Source organism: Parasteatoda tepidariorum, chromosome 2 (assembly GCF_982258835.1).
Source record: "Parasteatoda tepidariorum strain Cologne lab strain chromosome 2, Ptep-v5.0, whole genome shotgun sequence".
Classification (NCBI taxonomy): Eukaryota; Metazoa; Arthropoda; class Arachnida; order Araneae; family Theridiidae; genus Parasteatoda; species Parasteatoda tepidariorum.
In genome coordinates this window covers 116,284,860-116,312,601 of record NC_141756.1, presented here as the reverse complement: position 1 = coordinate 116,312,601, position 27,742 = coordinate 116,284,860, and the positions used below count along the sequence as shown (strand labels likewise).

The window sequence follows — 27,742 nt, the reverse complement described above, 5'->3', positions numbered from 1 at the left end:
AACGAATTTATGATTATACCAAAAATTTGAATCACTTAAAAACTTCAAGGTATTCAAAAAGTGACCTTAACTTTCAACTGCTCCTCCAGATTAAACTATTGGGGCATTTTTCAGATTGCAGCTACTAAACACAAAATTTGGAAATTTTACTATTGAAGAGTCGTAGCATTTCTTAGTGGCCACTTTTTAAATATTTCAAACATATATATACATAAAAACTTGACATTAATAATGTAGGGTATTTAGTTTAAAACACTGATCAAAATATGGTTAATATTAGGAAGTTCATTTCTAAAATGAAGAAAATAATTAAGTTTTCAGATTTAATAAATACTGAATTATTATGAGAACTTAATAAAGAAACACAAGCTTGTGCATTTTCAATGGAAAAGTGAGGATTGGATGGCCATTAGTCACCCTATGCTGTAAGTGGCTACCCACTCATTTAAAAGGCAAAGAATCTGGAATAAAACTCCTCCAGGGAAAAATAGGAGGTATGTTTATACAGAGAAAGTATATTACACTGTCACATGAACAAATTAATTAGCATATTAGAGGTCAACCCTTTGAACCACTTAGTTTGATACTCAGTTAGCGAGAATCCAATCATTAGAACTAACATTATTCAGGTTTAGTTTTGCGAAGTGAAATGCCAAAAACAATCCTGTTCTGTGAGAAAGCACTGTAAAATATCATAACCCTACAGCAATCTGAAACGTTTCAGAATAAATTCAACAATAAAGAATGCCAAAAAATACATTTTTCGAACAGAAAGGGAATTTAACGAACACATTTTTCTCGTCGTATTCTGAAAAAAAAAAAAAAAAAGAGAATGCAATAGACAACATCTACCGATCACTTTGACACTTTATTTTTTCACCTACAAGAAATTTTTTACAAGTCGTTCAGAAATTTTTTTTATTTCATTTATTTATTTTTTCATAAAAATGGACAGCTAAAGATTTGCAGAGGATTTTTTTTGTTTTTTTCACACGCCATGTGAATTGTATAGTCGAGATAAACACAACGTAACTCCAACTCAATTATTGTGCTCGACTACAAATCTACACTTGTGCACAGGTACGACGCTATGCTTCTACAGAGATTTACTCCACAGCGGGTCCCAGCTAAAATGGTATAAACAAAAACACTCGAATCAAATATAAATTCTGTTGAAAAAGAAATTCTGAAACCGTTCTGTTCATCGACTTGCTTTCAGAAACTGTGCAAGGCTTGGCTTAGTAATGAATTAACTGTGGAAGAAGTTTTTCCTCTCAGAGTAAATGACAATGTTCCAATCACTGTGAATCCCACCATATGATAAAAGGATGGATGTTAATATGCACAGCTGCTTACTCTACAAATGTGGCTAAATAGTATAATATATATATGTAAGTATGATTAGGCAATTTTTGTTGAAAAAGTATCTCAGAGAGCTTGGCAAGGATTGCCTTTATACAACAGCGCCAATTCAATAAATACACATTTATGAAGAAAATAATCAAAAATCTGCTTTGTGTTACCAACTTAATACAGTACATTATATTAAAAAACCAGTACTCAAACCTTCAATGCTCGCTTTAACGTCGATGAAATATCACCAAATATATTAGACAGTTTTTGCTCTGAACCGTTAAACATTTTACCGAGTTTAAGTCCTGATTGCCACACAATAGCAAAATACATTTTGACAACACTTGATATTTTTTTGTAGGCAGCTCAAGTTCATTGAAATGTGAAAACAACATGAGCAGAATTGATTTCACATTCCATATCACATAGATTTATAGGAAGGCATTGTACTATGATTCAAACCAAAGAAAAAAATCAAGGATGTTGCTTACTAAGTATCGCTTAAAATGATTATAATCATATTTAGCAGCAAAGTTTGCTGAAGTCAATAATTTGTTACGCATTGAAGATTTGACATACAGGGGGGGGGGGGGTGATAATAGAGGCCTGAATTTATTTTGATACAAGACAGCTTTTAAAATCGATTATTAGCCTTGAGATGCATATACATTTCGCAGACATAAGTACATAAGCTACATACTTTTGATGTTGAGTGCTGAAGCACAAAGAATATACTGGTCGCTTAGCACAAAGTTCTACATAAATAGGATAAAAAGATAAATATATCAAATATTCTATTAAAACATAACTAACATTCTTTCATATTCTTGAAGCTTTAGATATTACAAGTATGAAGGAAAAAAAATTACACTGACAATTATGTAAAAGAAAAAAAAATGAAACACCCACAATGATTATAAGCAGATAAAACAGGCACAAGGAGAAAGTTTCACTATACCTTAAATTGATGCCATAAAAATCTTTTTTTTTTTTTTTTTCCTTTCTCTTATCAGGTTACAAAGTTATAATACTAAAAATTTTTCCATCGACAATAGGCATACAAGACAAACTTATGAATAAAGCAGTGACATTTCTCTTTCATTTATTTTACAAGTAGCAATGAAAGAAATACCAAAAACTTATTAATGTTAAAATATGAAAAACAAAATATCTGATTAAAAAGAATATATCCTAAGAAGTACTATTCAAAAGAAAATTCTAAAATAAACTTTTTAGGAAAAGAAAAACAAGTAAGCCATACATTTGAAAATATTTAACAACTAAACAAACCTAAAAAAAGGTAAGAAGAAACAAATGATTCTTTTTCCTCGAAACCATAAGTTTCATTTATTGTTTTTTTTTCTTCTCAATATATGTTGAAGCTCCAAGTGCCTCAGACGTCAGGTGTTAACTGAATGGCTACATATATAAATTCATTTAAATTTTCTTGATTTTTTCACCCACAACAAGAGGATTGTTTTTGCGGATTTCTTGAGCACCAAGCTGTTTGTAATCGAATTGACAATTATGTTCGTTAGAGTATCTGTGAATACTACAGAAGAGACCTTCACATCGACAGGGGAATCCTGTAGGGGGAAAAAATAGTAACAATTTAACAAATGTTTCACTCATTACTGATAAACACTTAACATAGCTGCCAACACGGAAAGGACAGTACACTTTGCAACATAATATAAATTTCTTGATAACTATTGCCTTATATACTAAATATTTAGAGACTTTTATCCCTGTCAAAACACAAAAACTTTATTTCATTAACAACTATAAATGGTCTGTAATATTTTCCATTTATGATTGAAATTAAATGAACTCAAATTTAAAATGTTTTTTTTTTTTTTAATCATGCTAACTCATAATTTTGAATAGATAGTAATTTACTATAGATAAGTTAAAAAGATTGTGATTAATTTGAAAAGGGAGAACTGAACAAAAATAAACTGAAAATTTCAGAAAAAAAGAATTCCAGAAAAGAAGAAAAGAAAAAATTTCAGAATTTCAAACTAAAAATTGGCAAAATCCAGTAGTCTATTGGTGAACCCAACAGAGTTGGCAGCTATGTTGCAATGTTTAGAAAAAATTCCTATTTTATAATGCTAAAAACCCCTTATTCGCTCATTGAGGATACTTGACATATTTGCAAATACAGTAGCATGCACACAAATTTTCCAGATAGTAGAAACAAGAAATTTCACCCAATTCTTTCGTAATATTTAATACTAAAATTTTAAGCACATCATAAATTTATCAAGAAAAGTAAATTAAAAAAAATAGTATACAGCCCTAGCTGAAATCCACACACAATTAACAATATTAATAAAATTACTACCTCATAACAGAGAGAATTTTAAAGAATTGAAAATAGTAATTTCAAATTAACACAATGATAAAGGGGATCTAGCAGCCACCACAGTGAAGTGAAGTACCACACATTATAGAATTACTCAAGCCTTTCGCAAGTAAGAAATAAGTTAGCAAAATAGAACTATAACTATTTCAGTAAAGCAATGCAACATAGTTATTATACAGGGTAATTCAAAATAAATATAGCTGTTACAAATGGCTATAACTATTTAATAAAAAATAAATAATCGATGAAATTTACATAGAATGTAAAAAGAACTTCAAAATTTTGTATACATGCGTCACAGATTTCCTAAGTGATTTCCCTCGGTTACATGGACAACATCTAGGCGGCAGTTCATTTCACGACACATGTTCTGAAGCATTTGTGACAGTCACCGACGCAAAGCGCATTACAAAGCGTTCAGTTGTTTTGGGCATGGGAAGTACATATCTGGGTCTTTGGTCTTTACATCACTGGTTTTTGATTGTTTGCTCATGATTATTCTTTTCTGCACTGTGATAACACAATGAAAATTGTTAAACTCCAACAGGGTGCGTAGCCAAATTAGTCAACAAAAAAGCACCTTTTAAGCACTCAAAAAATATTTTTAAGTACTTTAAAAAAATATCATAATTAGACAGGGTGGTTGGAAAGTTTTTGACAGTTGTCAAAAATCATGAAATTTTGATCATGTAAAACCAATGGCGTTTTCATATGCTACAGACTGACTATACGCCGAAATAGATTGAATTGAATTATGAAAACGTCAAATAGAACAAAGTGAACTGTGTCTTTTTGCATAATTTGAAGCGAAAATCAACAAAGGAAAAATCTCATTTCGAAAAAGGAAAAATTAAGCACTTTTTAAAAAGACACCATGAAAAAAGCACCTTCAAGGGCTTTTAAAAACGAAAATCTAAGCACCTTTTAAAAAATGCTACGCACCCTGTCTCACATGCAGAACGCTTTCCGCACAAGGCTCGCCATTTTCCCTAATGCACTTGTGCACGCACAGATTTTACAAGGTTAGAGCTGAAAGATAAAAAATAGGGCGGAAACAAAGAAAGCTTTTTTAGTTGGCAACTACACATATGCTAATCAATTGTCTGTAACTGATGGGTTCTTGATTCTGAAATTGAAGGCTCTTTGATTCTTCATTTTCTATCCAAGAATCCATTTTGGGTTCCCCATTCTTTCGTATATTGTTGCTATTTTAGACTAATAATGAAAGAGGAAGATGATTATCAAGTTTCACAATAGCTTAAAGTCTATTTTCTAATAGATATGGGGGGGGGGGCACACAGACTGTCGATAGACAATTGTTTTGTTTAAGCTACCTCACAACTAAACTAATTCACCTGAAAGAATTGGACAGACCCCTGACTGAACTAGACAGTTTGTGAAAGGTCCTGTTATTGTGAAAAAATTACTCGTAATTTGTGAATATTAAATAAACGTCAAGTCACATTCTTTCAACCAGGGCCCAGCTTTTGCGAATTTGTGAAAATAGGGTCCTGTTATTGCAAAAACTTTTTCAAGGAGTTTTTAAATTGTAACTGTAAAATTATAATAAAAATTTAAATTTTAAAAAATAAATAGCAATTTCTGATACTAAATTAGAGATGCAACATACAAATATTTGGCATTTAGCATATACTGCTGAACGTAGAATATTAATTTCGGACAGATAATGGAAGAAGCGTATACCGAAGACAAAACTTAATTCGTTTACATGTCCTTCTCCCCCCGGGAAGGGTTTATTCGATTAAAAAAAATAATGAAGATAAACAAATTTGTGAAGGGTCCGATTAAAAGATAAATTATTTTGCACAGGGTCCATTTTTATGAAAAGATATTATGTGAAGAGTCCATTAACGGACCCAAATCTCCTCTGACCCATGTAAGTTGTTAACACTGTTAAGAAAAATTATTTTTAGGAGTCAAGGACATTTATGAAAATAATGTACATTCAAAAGAAAATTATAGCAAGAGAACACCAGTAAATAGAGGCAAAATATGTGAGTTTCCTATAATTGAAAATGAGTAATCAAAGATATGGTAACAGACACCCTTAGGATATGATTCTAACCAATATATCCAAAGCAGACACTAATGACATTATTTAAAAGAAATGTACAATACAGGGCAAGGAGCACATTAAAATTTTTTTTTTTTTTAAAAAAGGTAATTAGTTTATCAAAAAAGGTGACAATTGGTAGTTTTTTTTTCTTCCTTTACATATTCGCTAAATGCATTATTGTAAATTGACTGCAATTCAAGTATTAGTAGAAGTGCAAATTGATCTTGACAAGCAGTCACTTTATTATTTCACTTTGTCAGGCTACCAAATAAAGCTAGAAGTTTATGGAGAGAGTGGAAAAAATGATTTGTTAGATATCCCCGACTGAACTATCCTAGTTCAAACAATATGGTTCTAACATTTTTTTAATAGAAATTTTACAATATTTATCTTCCTTCTTTTTTTTAACAATAAGAATTAGTCTTACCTAAAACAAAAAAAATTATGGCTATAAAATAAAAACTGGATCAAATAATAAAAAAAATCATTATACACTCCTGGTTTTTGCTTCTTTTAAAGACTATTTTATTCATTTCTGTAGCCTTTTCTCCAGATTTCATATTCTCGACACCCTTGAATTAGCTTCATTCATTTAAAATAATTCTTATTTTTTTTCCACAGCTGGCAAGGTTTAAGACAGAAAGGATTAATCTACAGTTTACACTGTCCGGTAGCATGACACTGTCCCACAGCAATGCAGAATAATAATGGTGAACGAGCTCAGCTCGTCAGCTTGCACTGGAGCAAATTTCACAACGCGAGTGCTCGTTACTAGCCACTACGGTCTAAATCTTGCTCCCGAGCGGAACTCATTTGAGCGCATTATGAAGCACGATTCAATTGCGAGCCGAACTCGCTCATAACCGTCAAAGGGTTAATGAAGTAAAGTTTTTCTTACTAAAAATCACCAAAAAGGTGAAAACCTTCAAAAAAAGGAGACAAAAGGTGACTAACTCCTCACCCTGACAATAGTTCCTCAAATTTATCATTAACAATGTAATCAATCAAATTCACAATAAAATCCATTACATATAATCTGATTTTGCTTACAAGTTAAATCCAAATCTTAAACCAACAACCATCCGAATAACTTGCTGCTGGGGTGTTGTAATTACTTTCATTTTACTTAAAGATAGGAGAAAGAAAATAGATTACTGTAATTTACACCATTTAAAGTTTACACAACAATTCATATTATAATCTCCTTTCACATAAGCTATTCATAGTTTTATTAAATTGGAGACCCACTTGGAACATATTTTTATGCACACACACATAAGCATGTTTTTAAATTTTATTTTTCAGTATATATATATCTGTTTCACTACAAATATCGTTTAAATCATTTGACATCTTTGCTTCAGCCATCTGTTTTCTGAATGCCTTTTCCTTTTTTCAATAGTTAATCCTAATTAGAGTTCACACTGTTACCATTTGTTCTAACGAAGTTAATAAAACAACAAAAAAGACCAATAAAAAGGTCAATAACTTATTTTAATAAGCAGGGCTAACGCTAAGCATCCATCACCTCACCAAACGCGATAAAATCGTACATTTGGTGAAAAAAACTATGCTTTGGCTAATGTTTTTTTACCGAAAAAAAAGAAACATTCCCCTCAATCCCAGCAACAACAAAAAATTCTTTTAGCAAACCTAGTAGTTTTTATCCAATTAAGGTAAAAAGTTGTAGCAAGATGCATATTAATTATCATCTAACTATTTATGCTTCTCGTGACAATAACCTGGCAATAATATATGCAATAACAATGTTACTTCAGGTTTATCCTTATATTACACTTGTTTACTGATCTAATAAGTTATCAAAAATCAATCCTAACCTATTCCTCAAAGACCAACATATTTTACCTCCTCTCTTTCATTCATAGCTTGTTCTTTACTCCCCCTCCCCTAACTCCATAATACCTCTTCATTTGAATTTGCATTCTTATAGAATAATTCAATTTAAAATAAATTTGTCTTTTGATTTAAAGTTTTAGAAGGTAAAAAATCAATCTTAAAAATTGTTTAAATTTCACATTGGCTATGAATTTTAAAACTTGGCTAATACTTCAGCTAATTTAGTGGACAATAATTTGAAGTCCATAACACGGGCCCTGAATAAGTAAATTAAAACATAGCTTTAACTATTTTGTAGGCACAAGCATAAGATACTCATAGAATTTAGATTTTTGAGACATTTATAAAACAGGAGATTTCTAAACATCTAACTAGTGAAACAAAACATAGTTTTTAATCAAGGATCAAAAGGTTTTTTTTTAAAAAAAAATCTGCATACTTCTATAATAGTAATGTTTTAAACAGAGCGATTTTATGTATAAGTTTATGATTCAGAATATAAAAAATGCGTGCTCCAATTGGGCAAATTAAACAGGGAAATTTATTTACTTTCACTTAAATCTGACACTAAATTGAGAAAAACATTAACATATTAAAGAACATGATCTAAAAGAATGAAATAAGAAAAGAAAAACCTATTGAATTTCAGTTAAAATCTAACTTATCAACAAAAGAATGTTGCTTATAAGAAAAATATCAAAGTACCAGAAATTGAAACATTAATTTTACCACAAATGCGATTCCGAATGAAGGTGGGGTGAAGGGTTTCCTTACCAGTTAGGCCTACTTTCTTTTTGCATATGTGGCATCTATTTTTCTTTTTCTTCTGATCTTTTTCCATATCATCCTGTTGAGAAGAGTTACCATCACCTTTATCTGAGGAAGCAGGACTTGCTGGTGAGGCTTCATCGAGAAGGGACTGTTTTGACGCCTTTAAATAAATTTATATCTTAATATAAAATGCAACCAGTCAGTTGTTGTTAAAAATTGTTTAAAAAACTCTCCATAAATCAAACATTCTTACATTAACTTACAAATGAGTATTAATATTGCACAACAGGTTTTAATAAAATGAAAAAACTTTTTGCAAACAATTGATTAACTCTAGTAACTAGTTTCAACCCTTTTGTTGCCACATTATTTTTAAAATTTGTATGAAAATTAAGGATTTTTTAAAAAAATGTTTTAGTTTATATAATACCCTATATATTAATTCATACCAGAGATTTAAAAAAAAAAAAAAAAAAACATCAAAAAAAGCTGAAAATAGAAACCTAAAACTGTTGCGGGAACACATTTTTTAAAGAACTTAAAAAATTCATCAAATTGAGCAAGAAAATAGTATTCGCGATCGCAATGCTCGAGTATGCCGTCTAGCGGGAGCCTGTAAATATCAGACATTAATTTATCACGTTTTCATTTAGTTCCATCAAAGTCATTGACAGAATCAGACGCCATTTTTTAGCAGCAAATAAGAAACAAAATTTCCCTAAGGAAAAGGCCGAAGAACTTGAAAAAAAAGCTCCAGAATATTAGTAAATCTTTCAGGAACAGAACACGCCAAACATTTGAAGAAAAATTCCTCAATAATTTTTTATTTCTATTATCAACAAACTTGCAACTGATGACTTCCGATTTCGGATACTGTTACAGATGTGTGTATTAAGGTAAAATGCATTTCTTCTGTCTTCAATTCATTACGAATTAAAGTGAAGTCAACATTGCTTTCGTCATTCCAGTGAATAAATATGAATTCAGAACATACAGAATTGTAATAGTTATAGCATATTCTTCTTCGTTATAGAATAGTATATATTTCTGTATCCATATAATTCGGAAAACAATAAAAAATTATCCAAGTTACTTGAAATAGTGCCATTTGTGCTGATTCTTAATTAATTTTAATCGTTTTCTTGGTAAGTTTTTTTTAGTTTTGAAAGAATAAGTTCAACTAGAATTCAGCTATTCTGTTTTTAGCTACATATTCAAATTCATATCAATTATAAAATTTTGCTGTGTAGTATGTTATCTAAAAGTAATGAAGGGATAAACTATGTATCTATTATTTGAGAATAAAGTTTTCAAACAAGGAACTTATCATTTTGGAATTCTCTGGGAATTATAAATCAGGTAAGTGCAATGATTTTTACAATAAAAAATTTGCTTGTAAATATTTTTTTTTCATTTGATGACGGTTCTCTACAGAATGGTTTTTTACGCCTGATTAAGAACTATAAGAATAATAAAAAAAGAAACAATATGAAAGTTTTTATTTCAATGTAAAGAATTCTTAAAATAGTTTTTTTTATCCTAAGAATTCTTTATTTTCCGTTTTTTAATTTATAATTTTTTGATAAAAATTGTTCTCAAAATACTTTTTTTGAAAAATTAAATGGTATAACATTATGTGTTTATGTATACTTCTTGTATATTCCAATGTTTGAAGTAATATGATTCAGAAAAGTATGGAATAAAAATTTGGTACTTACGTATTAACGCCACCGCCGCTACAGATTTGGCGGTTTTTAAGTGCCGCCAATCTACACTTAAAATTTTTGCGACAATTCATAAAATAAAACACCTTATTTAAAATCAAAATAGTCAATCGGATTTCGGTGGAAAATGAGCCGATGTAGAGTTTAGCATAGATTCAAAACAATCATATCGCCATATGAACTCTGATAAATAAGATTCCAAATGAAATAACATTTCCAAAACGTACGTTTACCAAGATAAAGTTTCATGTTGTGGGAATTGGTACATTTTCGTTTTTTCGGAAAATATTTCCCTCCTGAAAAAATAAAATTGCATCTTGTTTTGTTTTTGGCAAATCCCAAAGACGAATTTTCGTAGCACTAAAAATGGCGACAAAAAAGAATTGTTTTTTGTTTCGTCAGCATTCTTTATTTTACGTTTCTTAGTTTCTAAATAATGATTTTTATTGAAACTTGAAATTTTTTGATAAAAATTGTTGTCAAAAAACGTTGTTTACAAAATTAAATTTCATAAAATTATGAGGCTTATGTATACTTTTTGTTCATTTTAATTTTTGAAGTAATATGATTCTTAAAACTATAGAATGTACAGTTTAAATGGGCCTTTCATGTTATATCATTAAATTTAGTAATACTATTTCTCGGGCATTAGGTTTTAACTCTTATAAGAATATAAATATTTTTTTCTGTTAATGTACAAATATTTTTGCGATGTGTTGTGGATATTCCTTCTCTAATAAAAAGAGATACCATTTTGTTTTCGGTTGTGCAAGAAAGAATATCAAGCATTTTTCTTTTTTAAAATTAATAAGCCACATTAAAGAAGGAACGTTGCAATGCTACACGCTACATTAACGACGTCTATAACGACATTAACGACGTAACATATAGAAATCGCAGGTATGCGTCTCATACAACAACGCCGCCTATAGCTCGTTGCGATCGCGAATATAGTATAAAGTCTAAAAATATTTCCAAAATAATTGGCTAGCTTAAGCATGAATAAAAGTGAAAATATTAAAAAAAATAACCGGCTAGCAAAAACATGAATAAAATAAAATAAACACATAAAGAGATAAATAAAAAAAATAAAAGCAGACGAGAAAATTAGAAGACTTTTTGTAGAACAGAGCTGTTGTTTTTTTAGAGATTAGTTATGTTTTGGAACTTGAGTTTTCATATAACCCATTATGGGTTTTCCTAGTTTGTTTTATAATATTTTAACTATCCCGTTACAGGTACTTCATATTTGTTACTGTTTGTGTTGTTTGCGAATAAAAGTTTTTCTTATAAGAAACAGAACTGTTATTTATTTAGCTGGATATGTTATAGTAGGAAGCATTCATCCACAGAATGATATAATTGGTGTAATTTGTAAATTATACAGCTCTCAATGTGCGGTATTTGAATCGCGTGAACCGCTATATTTAATTTCAAAGACGAATTAAGTCACATGAACCATAATATTGGATTTTAAATTGAATACGAAGCGCAATATTTGATATAAAGTTCTGAAGATACAAAACACAAAGTGCAATCTTAAATCGAGTAAATGTGAATTGCAGTGGATGACTTTAAATCATGTCAATATGAAGAGATGAGTGATCATATGAATGTAATTTTAAATCGGGTTAACAGATGCTACGGAGTTCTTGAAGAAATATTTTTCTTTTGAAAAGTGAAAAAAAAGTTTTGTTTTCAACAGGAATTTACACGTAAAATTTGAATCATGCATTTAGACAATCCTTTTTTGACATTTGATAATATTGGATTTTAAATTGAATACGAAGCGCAATATTTGATATAAAGTTCTGAAGATACAAAACACAAAGTGCAATCTTAAATCGAGTAAATGCGAATTGCAGTGGATGAATTTAAATCATGTCAATATGAAGAGATGAGTGATCATATGAATGTAATTTTAAATCGGGTTAACAGATGCTATGGAGTTCTTGAATAAATATTTTTCTTTTGAAAAGTAAAAAAAAAGTTTTGTTTTCAACAGAAATTTACACGTATAATTTGAATCATGCATTTAGATAATCCTTTTTTTGACGCAATTAATTTACGTCGATAATATCGTAAATCAATGTAATGTTTCGATCGAATTTTCGGAAGTTATTAATATTGATTTTCATGAGGATTTTAATATCCTGATACATTTCAGACAATATGGTAAAATTCGAATCTTGCATTTGAGTATTTACTTTTTAAGGCAATGATTCTATCCACTTTTTGGCAGGTATTGCTATTAATTTCCTCAGTTTTTTAATCTGATATCTTTTATATGATATTATTTATTACAACGACTTATTTTCAAAATGAAACACGCATGAGTAAACCCTTTTTGAGGAGTTCGATTCGTGTGGTTTCGTCGATCTTTTTCTCAACAGCGGATTTCATGATTTAAAAATAAAAAAAAAATTTCTATTGTGATGATTATGTACAAAAAGCAAAGAAAGAAATAATAAGTGTGCAAAATACGAGAATATACCATCCATAATATAAAAATAAATTATTACAAGTTAAATTTTAAAAAATAATAGCTTTTTTTTCATAAACACAGTGCTTTTGTTACTTTAAATTAGTAACATATATGTTTGTGATCATTTAAAGTATCTTGCAGAAAGATATTGGTGCTAGAGAGTTTTGTCGCAGATAGCTCGAAAATATTCTGCCACAGGGGTAACAAGGGCCTTTTTTGATACATAAAATATAGTACAAAACATTTATACTTGTTTTTAGAGGTGGAAATAAAAAAAATTTTTTTTTTTAATTGTTACAAGAAAAACTTTACTTAGAAAAAAAAAAAAAACATAGGTCTAGTTAGTATCTTAAATCTGCAAATTTCTTTTTCCAAACTTTTATTAAATTTTAATTAAATTCCCTAATTTTTTCAGATTCTTAAATTTTCCTGTTCAGCGGCCAACCTGAATATAAAAAAAGTAATCAATACTAAATGCAATCTTTAATCACCAAAGAAATTACAAAAAAAACTAATGTAATTTACATAGCCTAATTTTACATCCTGTAGTATTAACACCCCCCCCCAAATCCTTTCATCCTCATTTGAAAACTAAAGGATTTGCTTAGCAATTAAGCATAATTTTAATTGCAAGCTTTGCAATTCTCAAAGATCTCCTCTGAACATTAAATCATTTTGAAAAGTTTTAAGTGCAATTTAAAAAACAATTTTAAATACACTAAAAGAACATCACTATTGTTTTTAAGGAAATCACCTCAGGTTTGCTCTGGTCTTGACTAGGTGGGGTGACAACAACAGCGGGTACTGTGGGAGATGCAGTGGATAAATCATCATCTTTCGGTAAAATACTTTTATCCTCACATTCAGAGATGGCTGAAATATTTAATAAAAAAACATTAACTATGACATATATGAGAAATAAACACTCACTTATAATAGAATGAGTAAACAAAGCCTAAATTTGTTTATATAAATTTCATTGCGATCTTTCTAAATTTCTTACATTACAATCTTTCAAGAAGCTTTCGTGAATCATAAAGGAAGTCCCCTTAAATTCTGACCTGGGGACTTACTATGACAACAATACAGCTTAATAATAATAAGAAAGAAAAAAAATTAAAACAAAGAAATTTACACATTTTTCAAATTTACGCTCCAAATTACAGAATAATAAATTGACATAGTTTTAAAACAGCCTGAGTGACTAATTCACAGGGTTCTCTCTTTTTTATCAAATCAAAAATGAAGGACTTTTTTTCTTTTGAAAAATTATGAACCCTAATAATAGCTTATCATTAAATATATATATTCCCACAGTGACAATGCCTATTAATTACCTTTTGTGAAAAAAAAAATATTATAATGCAAGCACTGATTATTCTGGTGGGTTCACTCGTAAAAACTCACTTCTACAAGGTGAATTCTTTTCAACATTTATCGTACTAAATCAATAGGTTTTGCTACAAAAGCAAAATAACTGTAAATTTTTGTCCTTGGAGCAAGAACTCTAAACAATTGAAGAAACTGATTAAACATTCAGGGGTCTGTCTAGGTTTTTCTGAAAGGTACCTATTTTGTGAAAATTTAGACATTATTTGTGAAAAATTAAAAATTATATTAAAAAATCAATACAAAAACATGATAAAAATATAGATTTATCGTTTCTTAAGGGATACAAAAATAAAATTTTAAGAAAAAGTATTTTGTGAAACTACCGTTTTTCCTAAAGTTGAATTCGTGAAACTACCGTGTTACCTAAAATTGAATTTGTGAAGGTACCGCGAAACGGTAGTAAATTCGGCCTGGACGGACCCCTGACATTAGTCTAACAGAAAGAAAATAAATAAACGCAGCACGTTAAGGTAGTAGACTGACACAACCCAAATGCAAATTGGTACAATATAAATTTGCAAAACATGATAGCTTTACATATCTGTGCCCTGAAGTTAATATTAACGATGTCATGTCTGCAATTCAGAAGCGAATCAATGCTGCCAGCAGATGCTTTTTGAGATTAAAATATCTAAAATCAAACTTAATTAAAAAGACTAAGCTATTAATTAATTTATAAATGCCTAATAACTATTAATTTCTAAATACCCAATCAGTCGTATACTGAAACTCATCAGTAACTTGGGCAACGACACAAAAAGAAAAAAAACGCTCTATGTCTTTGAGCAGTGGATACTAGGAACTATTTTTTTGGAGGAATACAAGTTGATGGCTAATAGCACAGATGCTCAAATTTAGAACTTCATCATGTTTTCATAAAAAATCCAAAGAATTAAAGAGGCTGCTCATGCTATAAGAATGACAAATGCAGAAAATATTCTTGGCCAAGCCCTCTGGTCAACTAGTTCTTTATTTAGGGCTTTACTTAGTTCCCATAATCATGTGCGCTACCAGTAGAACTGAGTTTCTCAAACTCTGCAGATTTTGAAGGTCGATGCGAGTCTTATGTACCTTATGCCTACTTATGTACCTTAGAGCTGCCCATCTCCCACAAAAATAGGCATGATCTCTTCTGTAAGCTGTACTCCTCTTGTCCACACCTTATTTATATTATTTTCAGAATGCTCCACTGTCCTCACGTGGTCTCACTCTAAACAAAAGGTAGAATATATTAATGAAAGGACGTAATGCTTCCTTCCCTTGTCTGTAACACCTCATTTGCCCCTTCATGTCTCTCAAAACTCTCTACCCTTGATTCATGGTCTCATTCTAGGTAATAAAAGAATGACTTCTAGTTATAAACTTTTTTTGTAAGACTGAAACATTTTTCTTACCAACTATTGTAATACTTCAAATTAAGGATTTTAAGAAACCTGGAACCAAAATAAAGTACTCTTCAGGGTCCTTATTTTCCAAAATAAATATTAAGTAGTTTATAACGACTTTTAAGGACCATGGGAACCCTGACAAGGACTCAGAATAACCCAGCTTGTTGAGTAAAACATAAATAGGAAAAATTTGGAAACTTTAAAATAATTGGCATAGCATAGACCACAGTTATAAAAATATTAGCTATATGGACAGTTAAGGTGCACTACATAATGCTGAATAAAATTTTTTAACCTTTTCATAACTTATATGATTGTAACAAAAGTGCTTAAAGTAAAAATTATCCAAATTGTGCTTATTGTTCTTTACTTAATTTAGATACTGGTACAAACTTGTTCACCAAATTTAAACAGAGTAATATCATAATCTTTACAGGACAGGTAACTCACTAGATATTGTAGCAGTTGATGCACTGGGGCTATTGCGACCAGCTCCACTCAATTGTGATGGAGCAGGATTTGCGTTTTTTCTTTTCAAAGCATCTTTATAACATTTTGAACACAATCCATCAGTCTTGGGGCTACCATAAAACCCACAACCAGATCTACATAGAGAAGGACTCTGGGACATTTGATTTGTATCACGCTCCATTTGAAGATCTATAAAAATGTAGATAAAAATTAAAGTACATAGTATATGTCTCCTTACTTTTGACAATGTAAACATTAAATTAACAGGCTATAAAAAGGCTACTTAAATAGGGTTAGCAAAAAACATAATTTTTTAAAAATTGCCCACTGTAATACAGGGGTGATTGTGAGTCCAACTGAAAAAATCCAGAAAATTTCTTACGTAAAATCATTAATGACGCATTTCAAAAAATTAATGCCTTTATAAATTTAAATCATTGATATTTTCAGAACATTAAATTCTAAATAAATTATATACAGCATAATTTAAATGAATAATTACGTATAAGTTTACTTTTATCTTCAATCACATTTATTATTCTACCAGAAAAAAATATTTACAAATGAAAGATACGGAGTATAAATTCTAGTTCTAATATTTTTAAATAAAATATATAATTTTTATACACAAATGTGACTGATGATTTCTTGAAATTTCTGGAGCGTGGTTAGGGAAAAATCCGAAATTTTCCGGAGCACAATCAATCATAGTAATACAAGAGGGAGAACACTGCTGCGTTATTCTTATAGAATTTATATTGTAACCCCTTGACTTGACGATTCTCGCTTTTCCCGAAGCGAAAGAAATAACTCATTAAAAAAGCTCTTTAAAAAATACTGTGTAATAACAAAACACTGATAAAAAGAAAAGTTATAAAAAATAGCATATGGAATTTTTTTTTTCCCTCAATTCAGAAATGATACTGAAAAATCACTCTTTTCTAGGTTACCTGTCTCACTGTTAAGGAAAAAAAGGGACAAAAATAAGTCTTTAAGAAAAAACAAAGTTTCTTATTATGTTTCGCTATGATAACAGAAAAAGGTCAGAAACGAAACAAATTACAATAGGTCCTCAATGCTTGGAGAAAAAAAAGTGTTGTAAAAAAGATCAAAATATAATTTTAAAAAATCATACATATTAAACTTATGGTTCAGTTTAAAGTAATCAATTCAATTTTATTCAATAAGTTTCAATTTTTAAAAGTTTCACTTTTCTATAGGTCCTACAGAACATAAATTAACAAGTTTTAGAACTTACAAAATATTTGTCAAAACTATTTCTAATAATGTGCTGTAAAAATAAAAATTTACATTATTCTTTAATAAATGTATTCAAATCCCCCCCCCCAAAAAATTGACTTTGCCGAATATCAGGCCAAGTATTGGAATAAAATGGTCGAATACAAAATAGTAGCCGAATATTTGTCACATCCCTACAACAAAGCAATCACACATTTATATACTTATTATTAGTTCACTATTATTAGAAATATTCATGTACATATAAGGTAGAGTGCAGAAAATTCTCAAATATTATTTCCTGAGAACAAGGTTTCTCTTGTGGATCAAAATTACTTCACAAAATTGTTAACCTTTTTTTTATTACAGTACAGAACCGTTATCCAGAAATCAAAAAACCGGAAGAAACTTTATTAAATTTTACCGCCATTTTCTTTCAAAACAATTTCTTTTCCTCGTAAGATTTTAGGATTTTACTTTCTATTTTGAAAGATGTTTACCTTAGCGTCATTTTGGAAATAATCATTAGTGCATTACTTCATCATTTTTTCTTCTTTTCAAGATTATTTGCGAATAATTTTTTTTTTAGCTTGGTTTAACAATAAAAAAAAAACGGCTTTTTGTAGAGATTCAGAAAACCGAAAAAAATCAGTTATCCAGAATAGCTGTGGTCCCGATCGTTCCTGATAATCGGTTCCCTATTGTACAATAACTTTCTCAAAATATTTTTTGAAAATAAAGTTTATGACAGAAAAAAAAATTTTTTTTTACCATATTCTCGAATAAACGAGAAGAAAACAGAAATGGTAAAATAGATTAAGCGATATAAAATAGAAATCAAAATATATTGAAATAGTAATAATCAATTATATTAACTTAATATACTTATTATAAATATATTATTTATTAACAAATGGAGTTCAAACTAACAATAACATAAATTGGCATTTTTAACAAGAAAAGTTTTGCTAAGATACATTTTATAAAAAACAAAATTAAAATATCTATTAAAAAAAACATCTCTGAAAAAGATTAACCATGAGGCTAACCTCAAAAAAAATTTTTTTTGTTTAAATTTTCCAGTTTAAAATCAATTTGTAGTTGGTGTAGCAGATCACTATATCAAAATATCCCCAGTAAAAAATAGAGTGAAGTTGAATTATGATCTAATTAAAATATAAAACCTCATTAAAATGGAAAAAAAAAATTACGATTATAAATATTATAGCTTTTGCATAATGAAACAAAAGGCAATGTATAAAAAATTATTTTAAAAATGAATTAACAAAAATTAAATTTCTCTTACTTCATACTTCCAATACAATACACAACTTAAATACTAGAAGTTCTGAAAAGAAGCACTACCGTATGGATCATATTTCAAATTTTATCTTTACCAACTTTCAGTGACCTGAAAATTTGCTTATGGGACCAAGTTCATATATATAAGAAATATAAACACCAATCTACCCTAAAAATTTTATTTTTAAAGGTAAAACAAATTTACCACAACAAATATTGTTCCTTTAAGTTCCAGAAGTAACATTTTGTACAATACAGTCAGGAATGATGCAATTACAGCATGAATATGTAAATAAATTTTTTATTCAAGTTTTTATATATATTTAAAAAATTCCAATTTAACACAAGAGAATCAGATTTCATAATTACAGAAAAAATACGATTAAAAATGAATATAGTTAATAAGATGCAAAAAATTTTAGCAAAAAATCTGGAATTTGGTTATATGTTACAGGCTACGTATGTTCACAATGTAGAGGATTACTTATCACGTGTCGTATAATAAATAATTATTCTTATTTTATAAGAATATAACTAAATATATAAATGATAAACAATGAGCAAGTTACATGCCAACGATGAAACAAAGAATCATCATAACACGACGAATTATCTGAGTCGTCAAGAATAAACAATGGGGATACCCTACTAAGAATTAATGCGTTGATCGTCATCAATTATGTACAAGTGATTATTCAGTAAAATAAATTAAAGATAAAAATTGAAAACTACAAAGGGATGTAAAAAAAATCCTTTCAAACACGTAATCGTTGGTTTCAGAAACAATTCAATATGTATTTTATCAAGGAAATAAAACACTTAGGCTTAAGGAGTCATCCAATAATAGACGCATTTTATCAACAATACAAGGATGTAATGAAATTTTTACTTTAAATTAAAGTATACGAACAGAAGGTTTTATACCTACCTATCTTAATTTACGGGAATAACTTGAAATTTCTTGTGGGTATATCAACTACAATTAACAAAAGAAGTATATGAAAGACCACTCAATACATATCCACCTGACGTCTTTTCCTTCCGTTTTCTGCGTTGTTTCTTATCACTTGATGACTTGCAACCCTGACAGAAGGGCACGTGACTTCTACGTCGCATACGATTGGTCCAATACTTAATGAAGATCAGGCATGAAGTTCATGACCCTCAAAACCTGCCTTGGCCGGAATTCAAATATTGCAGTATGTTTTGGTGGTATGGAACAAAAGCTAGAAAAACAAATGCGACATGTTTACTGAGACATGATTACTCAGGAATAGCATTAAATTTAATATGTATCTGAGAACTGTCATGTGGAATTATTCCACAGAAACAGTAAAAATAGAGGAAAGAACAGCACTGATTTTCCGCACATCGCAGCAATTTTAAAAGAGGCCATTTCATACTAGACAAAATCCATATATTTATTACATTTTATGAGTACAATGGTAGTTTTCGCCGCAGATTTGAGCATGAAAATGCGAAAATCTTTTGAAAATCATATAAAGTATTGCAAAAAAAAAACCTCTCTCGGTTCTGGGGCCATTTTCATTACATGTGGTTCTTATATGTGATTACACGCAAATGCAATTCACGCATGCGCGAGTAGTTCACCTTACATGTATTTTCGAAACAATCGCTCGCGCAGATGATGCATGCGGACATGGATGCATCAATTGCGTCGCAGTTTTTAGTTTTAGTGTGGAACAAACCACAAAGAAATATATACTGATAGAGATAAACTGAGGTGAAATGAACTGAAACCCAGATCCATTCCAAACACTGAATTGTTTTGTTTTCGTTTCCGAGAAGTTAGACATCAAGCGCAATCAGTTGATTATGTATAATATTTACATTTATGACGGCTTACTTTTGAAAATATATGCTTAAACTTTTAAAGTTTTGCCAAATATTTGTCATTGCTAATCTTTTTTTATTTGTTTAGAATCGCTCATTAATAATTGTTCTGTTTAATCAAAAATAAACAGAAGATAGTTCCCTGTTTTAAGCAGCATTTTTTGACGGTAATAGCTTGAAACAGTAGTAACATTTAAAAATGTTTCTTTCGTTACAAAAATTTTCTATTTGATTGTATTGGTGAGTTATAAATATGCTAAGTAACTAAACTAATAGCATTCCTATCTATTTGTGCCTCTTATAACTTGAAGAAACCAGCTGTGTAGAAAGAATAAGCTACCTATATCAATTATTTAATTACTACTGCAATTAAAATTAAATACGGAAATTGCCAAGATACTAGACCTGACATTGGTTTCTAATAATCAATAATTAAACCCAACATTTCAAATTTATGTCAGCTAAAACAATTTCACTCTTCCTTTTAATTCTGTTGACTTGATGTTTTAATTATTGCTTTTGAATTTTGTTTGTTTTGTGACCAACTCATTTTGGTTGATTCAGTTTCATTTTTGTATCCTGAGCTCTGAAAATATTCATCCTTAGTTTACAAATAAAGACATTGCCAACTGAACACCTTTGATTGCGGAGTGGAGAAGGGGAAAGAAGGATTCCTTTATTTAAATCATGGTCTTGCAATTTGGTGTAAATTCCACTGCCAGATAGGTTACATTCGTGTCTACTGCCATCCGTGCCATTTCGCAGTGAGCTAATAGCCATTGATGAAGCCCTTGACTCTCTTGTGTTTCTTCCGCGTGGAAACGAGATATGGGTTCTGTCCGTTCTGACAGTCATTTCTGTCTGATAGCAGAAGTGCAATACAACAATTGACCAATTGGCAAAGCGTGAGAGATAGTGCTGGAGTGTCAATACTCATAATGTTAAAACGGCTTTCCATTTCGCGTCAGATTCATCTGCAGTGGATTCCTTCCCACGTCGATCTTGAAGGAAACCAGAATGCGGACAATTTGGCTGGTGCTTGTGAGGCCTCTGTGCCGTCGGCACCCATCACCTTATTGGAAATATTTTCAATAATAAAACACAAAAACTAGACCACTTGGATTGTCCCCCCAAAGCACCCATGGTATCATTGTTCTCGACCTGGAGGCTCCCTGGCCCAAGGTTTTAATAGACAAGAACAAACTATTCTTGTCCTCTTTCGAAGTGGTCACCTTAAATCAATGAAATTTTCGAAGGATCCGAGAACTTTGTAATTTGTACCAACTGTTCTTCAGACCAGGCTTCGCCTCACCACATCCTAGCATGCCTGGGGCTCACCAAACAGGATTTAGCAGATGATCCATTGACGGTGTTGGATTTCTTGAGGGTGTATAACGTCATGGACCTGGTCTAGCACTGCTGGCCAATGGGGGCGTGCAACAGCAACAGGATTCTTTTCCTGTTGTTGGTTTGTTAATTATTTTATGAGTGTTTGATTTGGTGATCATCAGTTAGTGAATTCTAGTTAAAATGGAACTTAAGATATGATGCTAAAAAACCCTTTTAATTTGGAAACTGTGATAGTTTTTTAAGTCCTGTGTGTATTTGTAGAGTGATATTATTTTACAATATATATTGATAAACATCCGACCCAATTTTTGGTTTTACGACTACTAATGTTCATCTACAAAGCCTTGTAATTTTGAACCCAATCCAGAAGACAAGGGAACTGAAGAAATTTGCCTTTGTCAAGCACTTTTTGATGGAGCTAACCAACATTTGCTTTACACGGAGAGGAAGACCATGAGAACCACCCTCGGTTAGCCTTACGGCAAGGGGACTCTCACCCATGAACCTACCACTGAGGATATTTCACGTCAGCACAGTGGTCGATGCAAGCCGGATACGACATTCGTATCGACAAGGATTCGAACCTGGTTCATCTCATTGTAAGGCAAGCGCTCTATCCCCTGAGTCATCACGGCTCTTAGAGTGATGTTATTTTTTTTTGTTTTATTAAAATACAGTGTGTATTGAAATATAACTAAATAAGTAATTTATAAGTTTGTATTAAAATACAATTAATGACAAAAGTATTTGAGTTTTCCATATTTCCCCTATCTCCTTTATGTATATAACCATCTAGCATTTTCTATTAGCATAATTTTTGGAAACTTAAAATTTTGTCAAATGTGAGATTTGGCACCAAATATAATTTTTTTTATTTAACTTCTCAATGTACTTAATATTTGTGAATATAATCATTATTTTGAATGTTTTTTTTTGTTTTGTTTTTCTTTATTCTTTCTGTTTTTTCTTAATATATGACCCTTACTTTTATCTACAGATCATGATTTAACAAAAAAATTTTTCAGGTTGTGGAGCAGATTTCCATCAAAGTTTGAACTGAAAAAAAAGTATATAAGAAAGAGGTTGATACAGGCTTGTACAGTAAAAAATACTGTAGGATTTCTACAGGTGAAAAAAGGGAATTCAAATCAGTGAGTATTAAAAAAGAAATGTTTGTTTTAAATTATTGCAATTTTAATATTTGTGATTTAAATACCGCCATTTAATAGATAGTCAAAATCTAATTGGAATGAATGGTAGTAGTTTTAACATTAAAAATGTAACTTAAATTATAAGTTGAAATTAATGTCAAAACAGTATTCACTGCTATAATAAGATTTAAATTAATGCATAATAATTTTGAAAAGGATTTTATCCCAGTGAAAATAAAGGGGTCAAGGTTACAACACATTAATTTTATTTCCGGTAGCAGAATTTTCTTAGTGCATCTGCAGCACTATATCCATCCTGTGGCAGAATTTTTTCGAGTTATCTGCTGCAAAACTCTTATATCTTTATGCAAGATACTTTTAATAATGACAAACATATATGTTACTAATTTTAACCCACTGACGGTTCTGCACGTAAAAAGTCGCATTTTAACCTGCAGTCTTCTCTGCATAGCAAAACCGGTTTTCCCATGTTAACTGATAGGGGAATTGAGTGTAGGGGAGAAACATTCTCCCAATTTTGCCCATTTCCTTAACCGCCAGTGGGTTAAAAAAACAAAAGTGCTGCTTTTACGAAAAAAAACTATATATATATTTTATTTAATAGAACATGTAATAATTTTTTATTCTAATATTATGGGTCATATTCATGCATTTTGTTGGAGGGGAGGAGGAACACAAATTATTTCCTTCTTCGCATTTTGGAAATAATCATCACAATAAAAAAATAATTAAAAATCATGAAATCTGTGTGTGTGTTGTAGGAATTGCCGGAAAAAAATTTAAAACGAAATCACTCGAATCAAACTCCTCAAACACGTGTTTCATTTTGAGATTAGGTTGTTCTATTAAAAAATATAGGATTTAAAAACTATGGAGAATTCAATAGCAATAACTGCCAAAAATTAGATAGAATTACTGCATTGATAAGTAAATACTCGAATGCCTGATTTAAATGTTTCATTTTGTTTGAAGTTAATGGAAAATTTAAAAATCATGTGAATATCAATATTAATAATTGTCGAAAACTACAATTGAAACATTAGTACATCGATTTACGATACTATCAGCGTAAATTGAGTGCATCAAAAAGTGATTCTCTAAATGCATTATTCAAATATTTTGTGTAAATTTCTATAGAAAATAGAAGTAAAATTTTTTGCTTTTCAAAAGAAAAGTTTTTCTGCAAGTACCCTTTAACGTTCTGCGACAATGTTGCCATGTCACTGCAATTCTGTCACAGGGATCTCTATAAATTTAAATTTGTTTGCAGTCTCAAAACTTTCAGATATTATTATGATTATTAGATTATTATCAGAGATTATTATGTAAAAATTCAGTTTAATTTTACATACCTGTAGCAAATTTCGCAAATCTAAGTTTCTTAAAAATTATAGATTAAGTTGTTTAAATTTTAAAGGAGCCTCAACAATTTCCCCCCTCCCCCATTTCTTTTCCATAGCTTTTTAAAAATGAAAAGAAAATTTACATGAATAATAATCTACAGTGTCCGTTGCTAGGCTACAGGATTTTTTTTTCTTGGAATTTATTTATAATAAAAAAATATTATGCTTCTGTGTGCGAAAAATTTTTTTTGTTCATCTTCATATAGATATGTCAAAAAGCATTTCTTTCCCAAGATGTGCTTTTAAAACTTTCAGCATGGACATGGGGTCAGTAGTCTGGAAATGGGTGATACAGAAGCTGTGTGGTTGCCATACTTGGATTATGCTTAAAATATTATTTACACAAGTTTTAAAATTGTTTTAATTATTTTAATCTCCTGTAAATTAGTGTAAACTTTTTGCATCAGTAAATTTAAGCTGATATCTAAGATAATATTTTGATAGCTGATACCTAAGATCATGGGTGCAAGTCTTCCGTCCCCAGGACGGATTTCCGTCTTTCGAAAATGTCCGCGGACGGAAGTAAAGACGGAAACAAGACTGACTCGAAGACGGAAATCTTAATTATTTTTTTTCTGTCCTTAAAAATATTTTTTAGATCTACTCTCTACTACTTAAAAATATTTTTTATGTTTACGTTATTGGTCTACTTTCTTATGTCCTGTTGTTATTTTATCAAAAGAGAGATGAATAAATATTTTTTGTACAGTATTTAAACTTGATGTATTATGGTAAAGTTTTCTTAGATATTTTGCATATGTCGAGGGGGTATTGTGTATGTTAGGTATTTCAGTCAAAAAAATTTCAGTCTTGGCCTTTTTTCCAACTTGCACCCATGCCTAAGATTTTATTGGCAAATTGTAGTCATGCCTCAGGAAGAACATGGAAAACTATGGGGATTTAAAATTAGCTTAAAAAATCTTTGGAAAAGATTGTTTTTGCTAAAAAAAATCTAGAAAAATTTAAATTTCAAGCCTTTTTATGATTCCCGGTTATAGGGACTGTGTGTTGGCAACTACATTTCCGCGACTGCTTTTCTAAGATATCTTTATTATGAATATTCTGTCCCTATAACTGACAAGGAAGAATTTTACTATTTTGATGTATTTTCAAAACATTTTGATATTTAACAGTGTATCACTATATTTTTCTAATTTTACTCATTTATGTTATTTTTACATTTGTCAATATTTCTTTACCCAAATACAAGGTAAAAAAAAATTCAAAATAATATTGTATTCAATAATTATTGTTGCATATAATTAACATGGTATTATCTTTCTAAAATGTTGTGTTGCTGATAATAGTCGGGACTATATATTCAATAATTATTGTTACATATAATTAACATGGTTATTATCTTTCTAAAATGTTATGTTATTGATAATGATCGGGACTACCGTATATTCCGGCGTATAACGCGCACTTTTAATACAAAAATTAACATTAGAATTTACGGGTGCGCGGTATACGCCGAATATAAAAAATTATAGATTAAAAAAATTTAAATATAGAAAATACTTTTATTTTAAAGAAATAACATACCTTTACCTATATACTTTATTGATTTTCGTTATTACATAAATAGTTCATTATATTCGTCTTCCGTTATTTCTTCAGGCACGTCATCACAATCTGTTTCGTCTTCATCATCTGCGTTACCCTCATCCATAAATAAACAGTTATCTTCTGATTCGTCCAAATTATTTGAAATGGTGCATTTTTTGAATGATTTTCTAACCATCTCCGGCTTAATTTCATCCCATACTTTTAATATCCATTTGCACACTGTTTCCAAACTGCATATGTCCTCCTTTCGCAAAGGTTTTCTCGTCCTCCAACATCCATGTGTTCCACTGTTTTTTTTAAATTGGCTTTAAATGGTTTGTTTAAGCAGACGTCCAATGGCTGAACTAATGGTGTCAATCCGCCCGGAATAACTGCCATATCGGTGTTACATTCCTTCAACAATTTTTTTGTATTATCTGTAAGGTGGGACCTAAACATGTCCCACAATAAAAGGCTTTCTGGTTTTCTATTGATACTAGACGAGATATTGCACATGTACAATCCAAATATTTGTGCGCATTATACGAAGAGTATATCTTAAAATTTAAAAAAAGTTATTAGAAATTACGGGTGCGCGTTATACGCCGGGGCGCGTTATGCGCCGGAATATACGGTATATTGTATTCAATAATTATAGTTATCAAAAATGATGTGAGATATTATTGTATTCTATACATATTATTATCGTTTACGGTCGGGATTTTGTCATATTTTGATTTACCAATATGTATTAACCCTCTGAGCATTAGTAACACCTTTTTCCAAACATTCTGGTGCAGACTTTTCTGCATCAAAAAGCTTGTTTCTCCATGTTAGAAAATGGGTAAATAGTGCATAGCAGGAAAACGTTTGTGAGATTTTACCCAGGAGCTCAACATATTGACATTGTTCTTAAGTGTTGGCAAACTTGGTTTCACAGTCTCTATAATTGATAAGCACCTTTTTTTACAGAGTTTTTTTTTCCTTCTTTTTTGTTAAATTTTTTTTAATGACTTTTTGTTTTAACTTCTTTCCACAAAAGTTAAGTTTTTCAATGCATATATATTATGTAGTCAATTTTGTAAACAGAAAGCTTTTCTTGACGCTTATTATAAATTTATTTGAAGCAAATAAAGTTTTTAACCACGTAACTTTAGTAACTGTTAGAAAGTAATCAAAATTTAGCTACATTATTGGTATAAGATAAAGGGGGAAGAAACCATAATAGTTGTCTGTTAGAAATATTTGAGATAAATTAAAAACTGTCAAACAGCTATTAAAAAAGTGCATGTTTTTTTTAATGAAAGAAACTAAAGTTAAAGAAAAAAACAGAAATGGAAAAAAAAATAATCTTAATTCTTAAAACAAAACTTTGATACATAAAATATTAAATTGTTCAATAAAATATTAAATTTTAATGAAAACATTGTTCATAATTGTTGCAATGATATCTCACCACAATAAAAGAATGCGATTGATTGAACGTCTACTTGCTCAACACTGAACATACAATAACTGGTCAAAAGACCAGTTCTTGTATGTTGTATTGTATTGTAAAGTGTTGCAATGTTTAGTGTTAGTTAAACAAACAGTTTAGTGTTAAACAAAATTTTTACTGTTGTACCTAAATTTGTTCAAGTTTTTATTTTACCCAACATTTTGAAATGCTGTCTAAAGTTAAATTGAGATTATTTTTTAAAAAAACTCGAAATTTATAGAGTTATTACAAACAAGAAATAATGAAACAAAAGAGAGTAAAGATATGAAAAGCTTCATAAAAAAATTAGTGAACTTTCATGAGTACTAGTATTATTCACTTATTAGCACTTATTACATCGATAATTTTCTTGCTAGTACTATTCACTGAAGGTGTAACAAAAATTTATTAGGTTAGCTGTTATTTTTATCTTGTTTGCTGTAAAAAATAAATTTATAAAATGAAAAAATTTTGACAAAATAATCAAACCATTGATTTAATATATTTGCCA

The 27,742-nt window shown here is 29.9% G+C and overlaps 2 protein-coding genes across 3 annotated transcripts in view; one reads left to right on the top strand and one right to left on the bottom strand.

The window, feature by feature from the left end:
• Nucleotides 1-849: 849 nt before the first annotated feature.
• On the bottom strand, nucleotides 850-20,009 carry LOC107455732 (zinc finger AN1-type doctor no). The gene is made up of 5 exons (XM_016073404.4): nucleotides 19,356-20,009; nucleotides 15,866-16,075; nucleotides 13,390-13,508; nucleotides 8,430-8,586; nucleotides 850-2,939 (listed from the first exon to the last, which is right to left on the bottom strand). The coding sequence occupies exons 2-5, from the start codon at nucleotides 16,065-16,067 to the stop codon at nucleotides 2,791-2,793; spliced, it is 627 nt and encodes a 208-aa protein (XP_015928890.1). The 5' UTR covers nucleotides 16,068-16,075; nucleotides 19,356-20,009; the 3' UTR covers nucleotides 850-2,790.
• A 70-nt stretch (nucleotides 20,010-20,079) lies between these two features.
• LOC107455730 (uncharacterized) overlaps nucleotides 20,080-27,742 on the top strand; it is a 56,896-nt gene continuing 49,233 nt past the window's right edge. The window contains exons 1-2 of one of the 2 annotated variants that reach the window (XM_016073401.4): nucleotides 20,080-20,448; nucleotides 22,657-22,782. The gene's annotated coding sequence lies outside the window, so the exon portion shown is untranslated. Of the gene's footprint in view, nucleotides 20,522-22,656; nucleotides 22,783-27,742 lie in introns of both variants that reach the window. The other variant, XM_016073400.4, reaches the window with a different exon arrangement.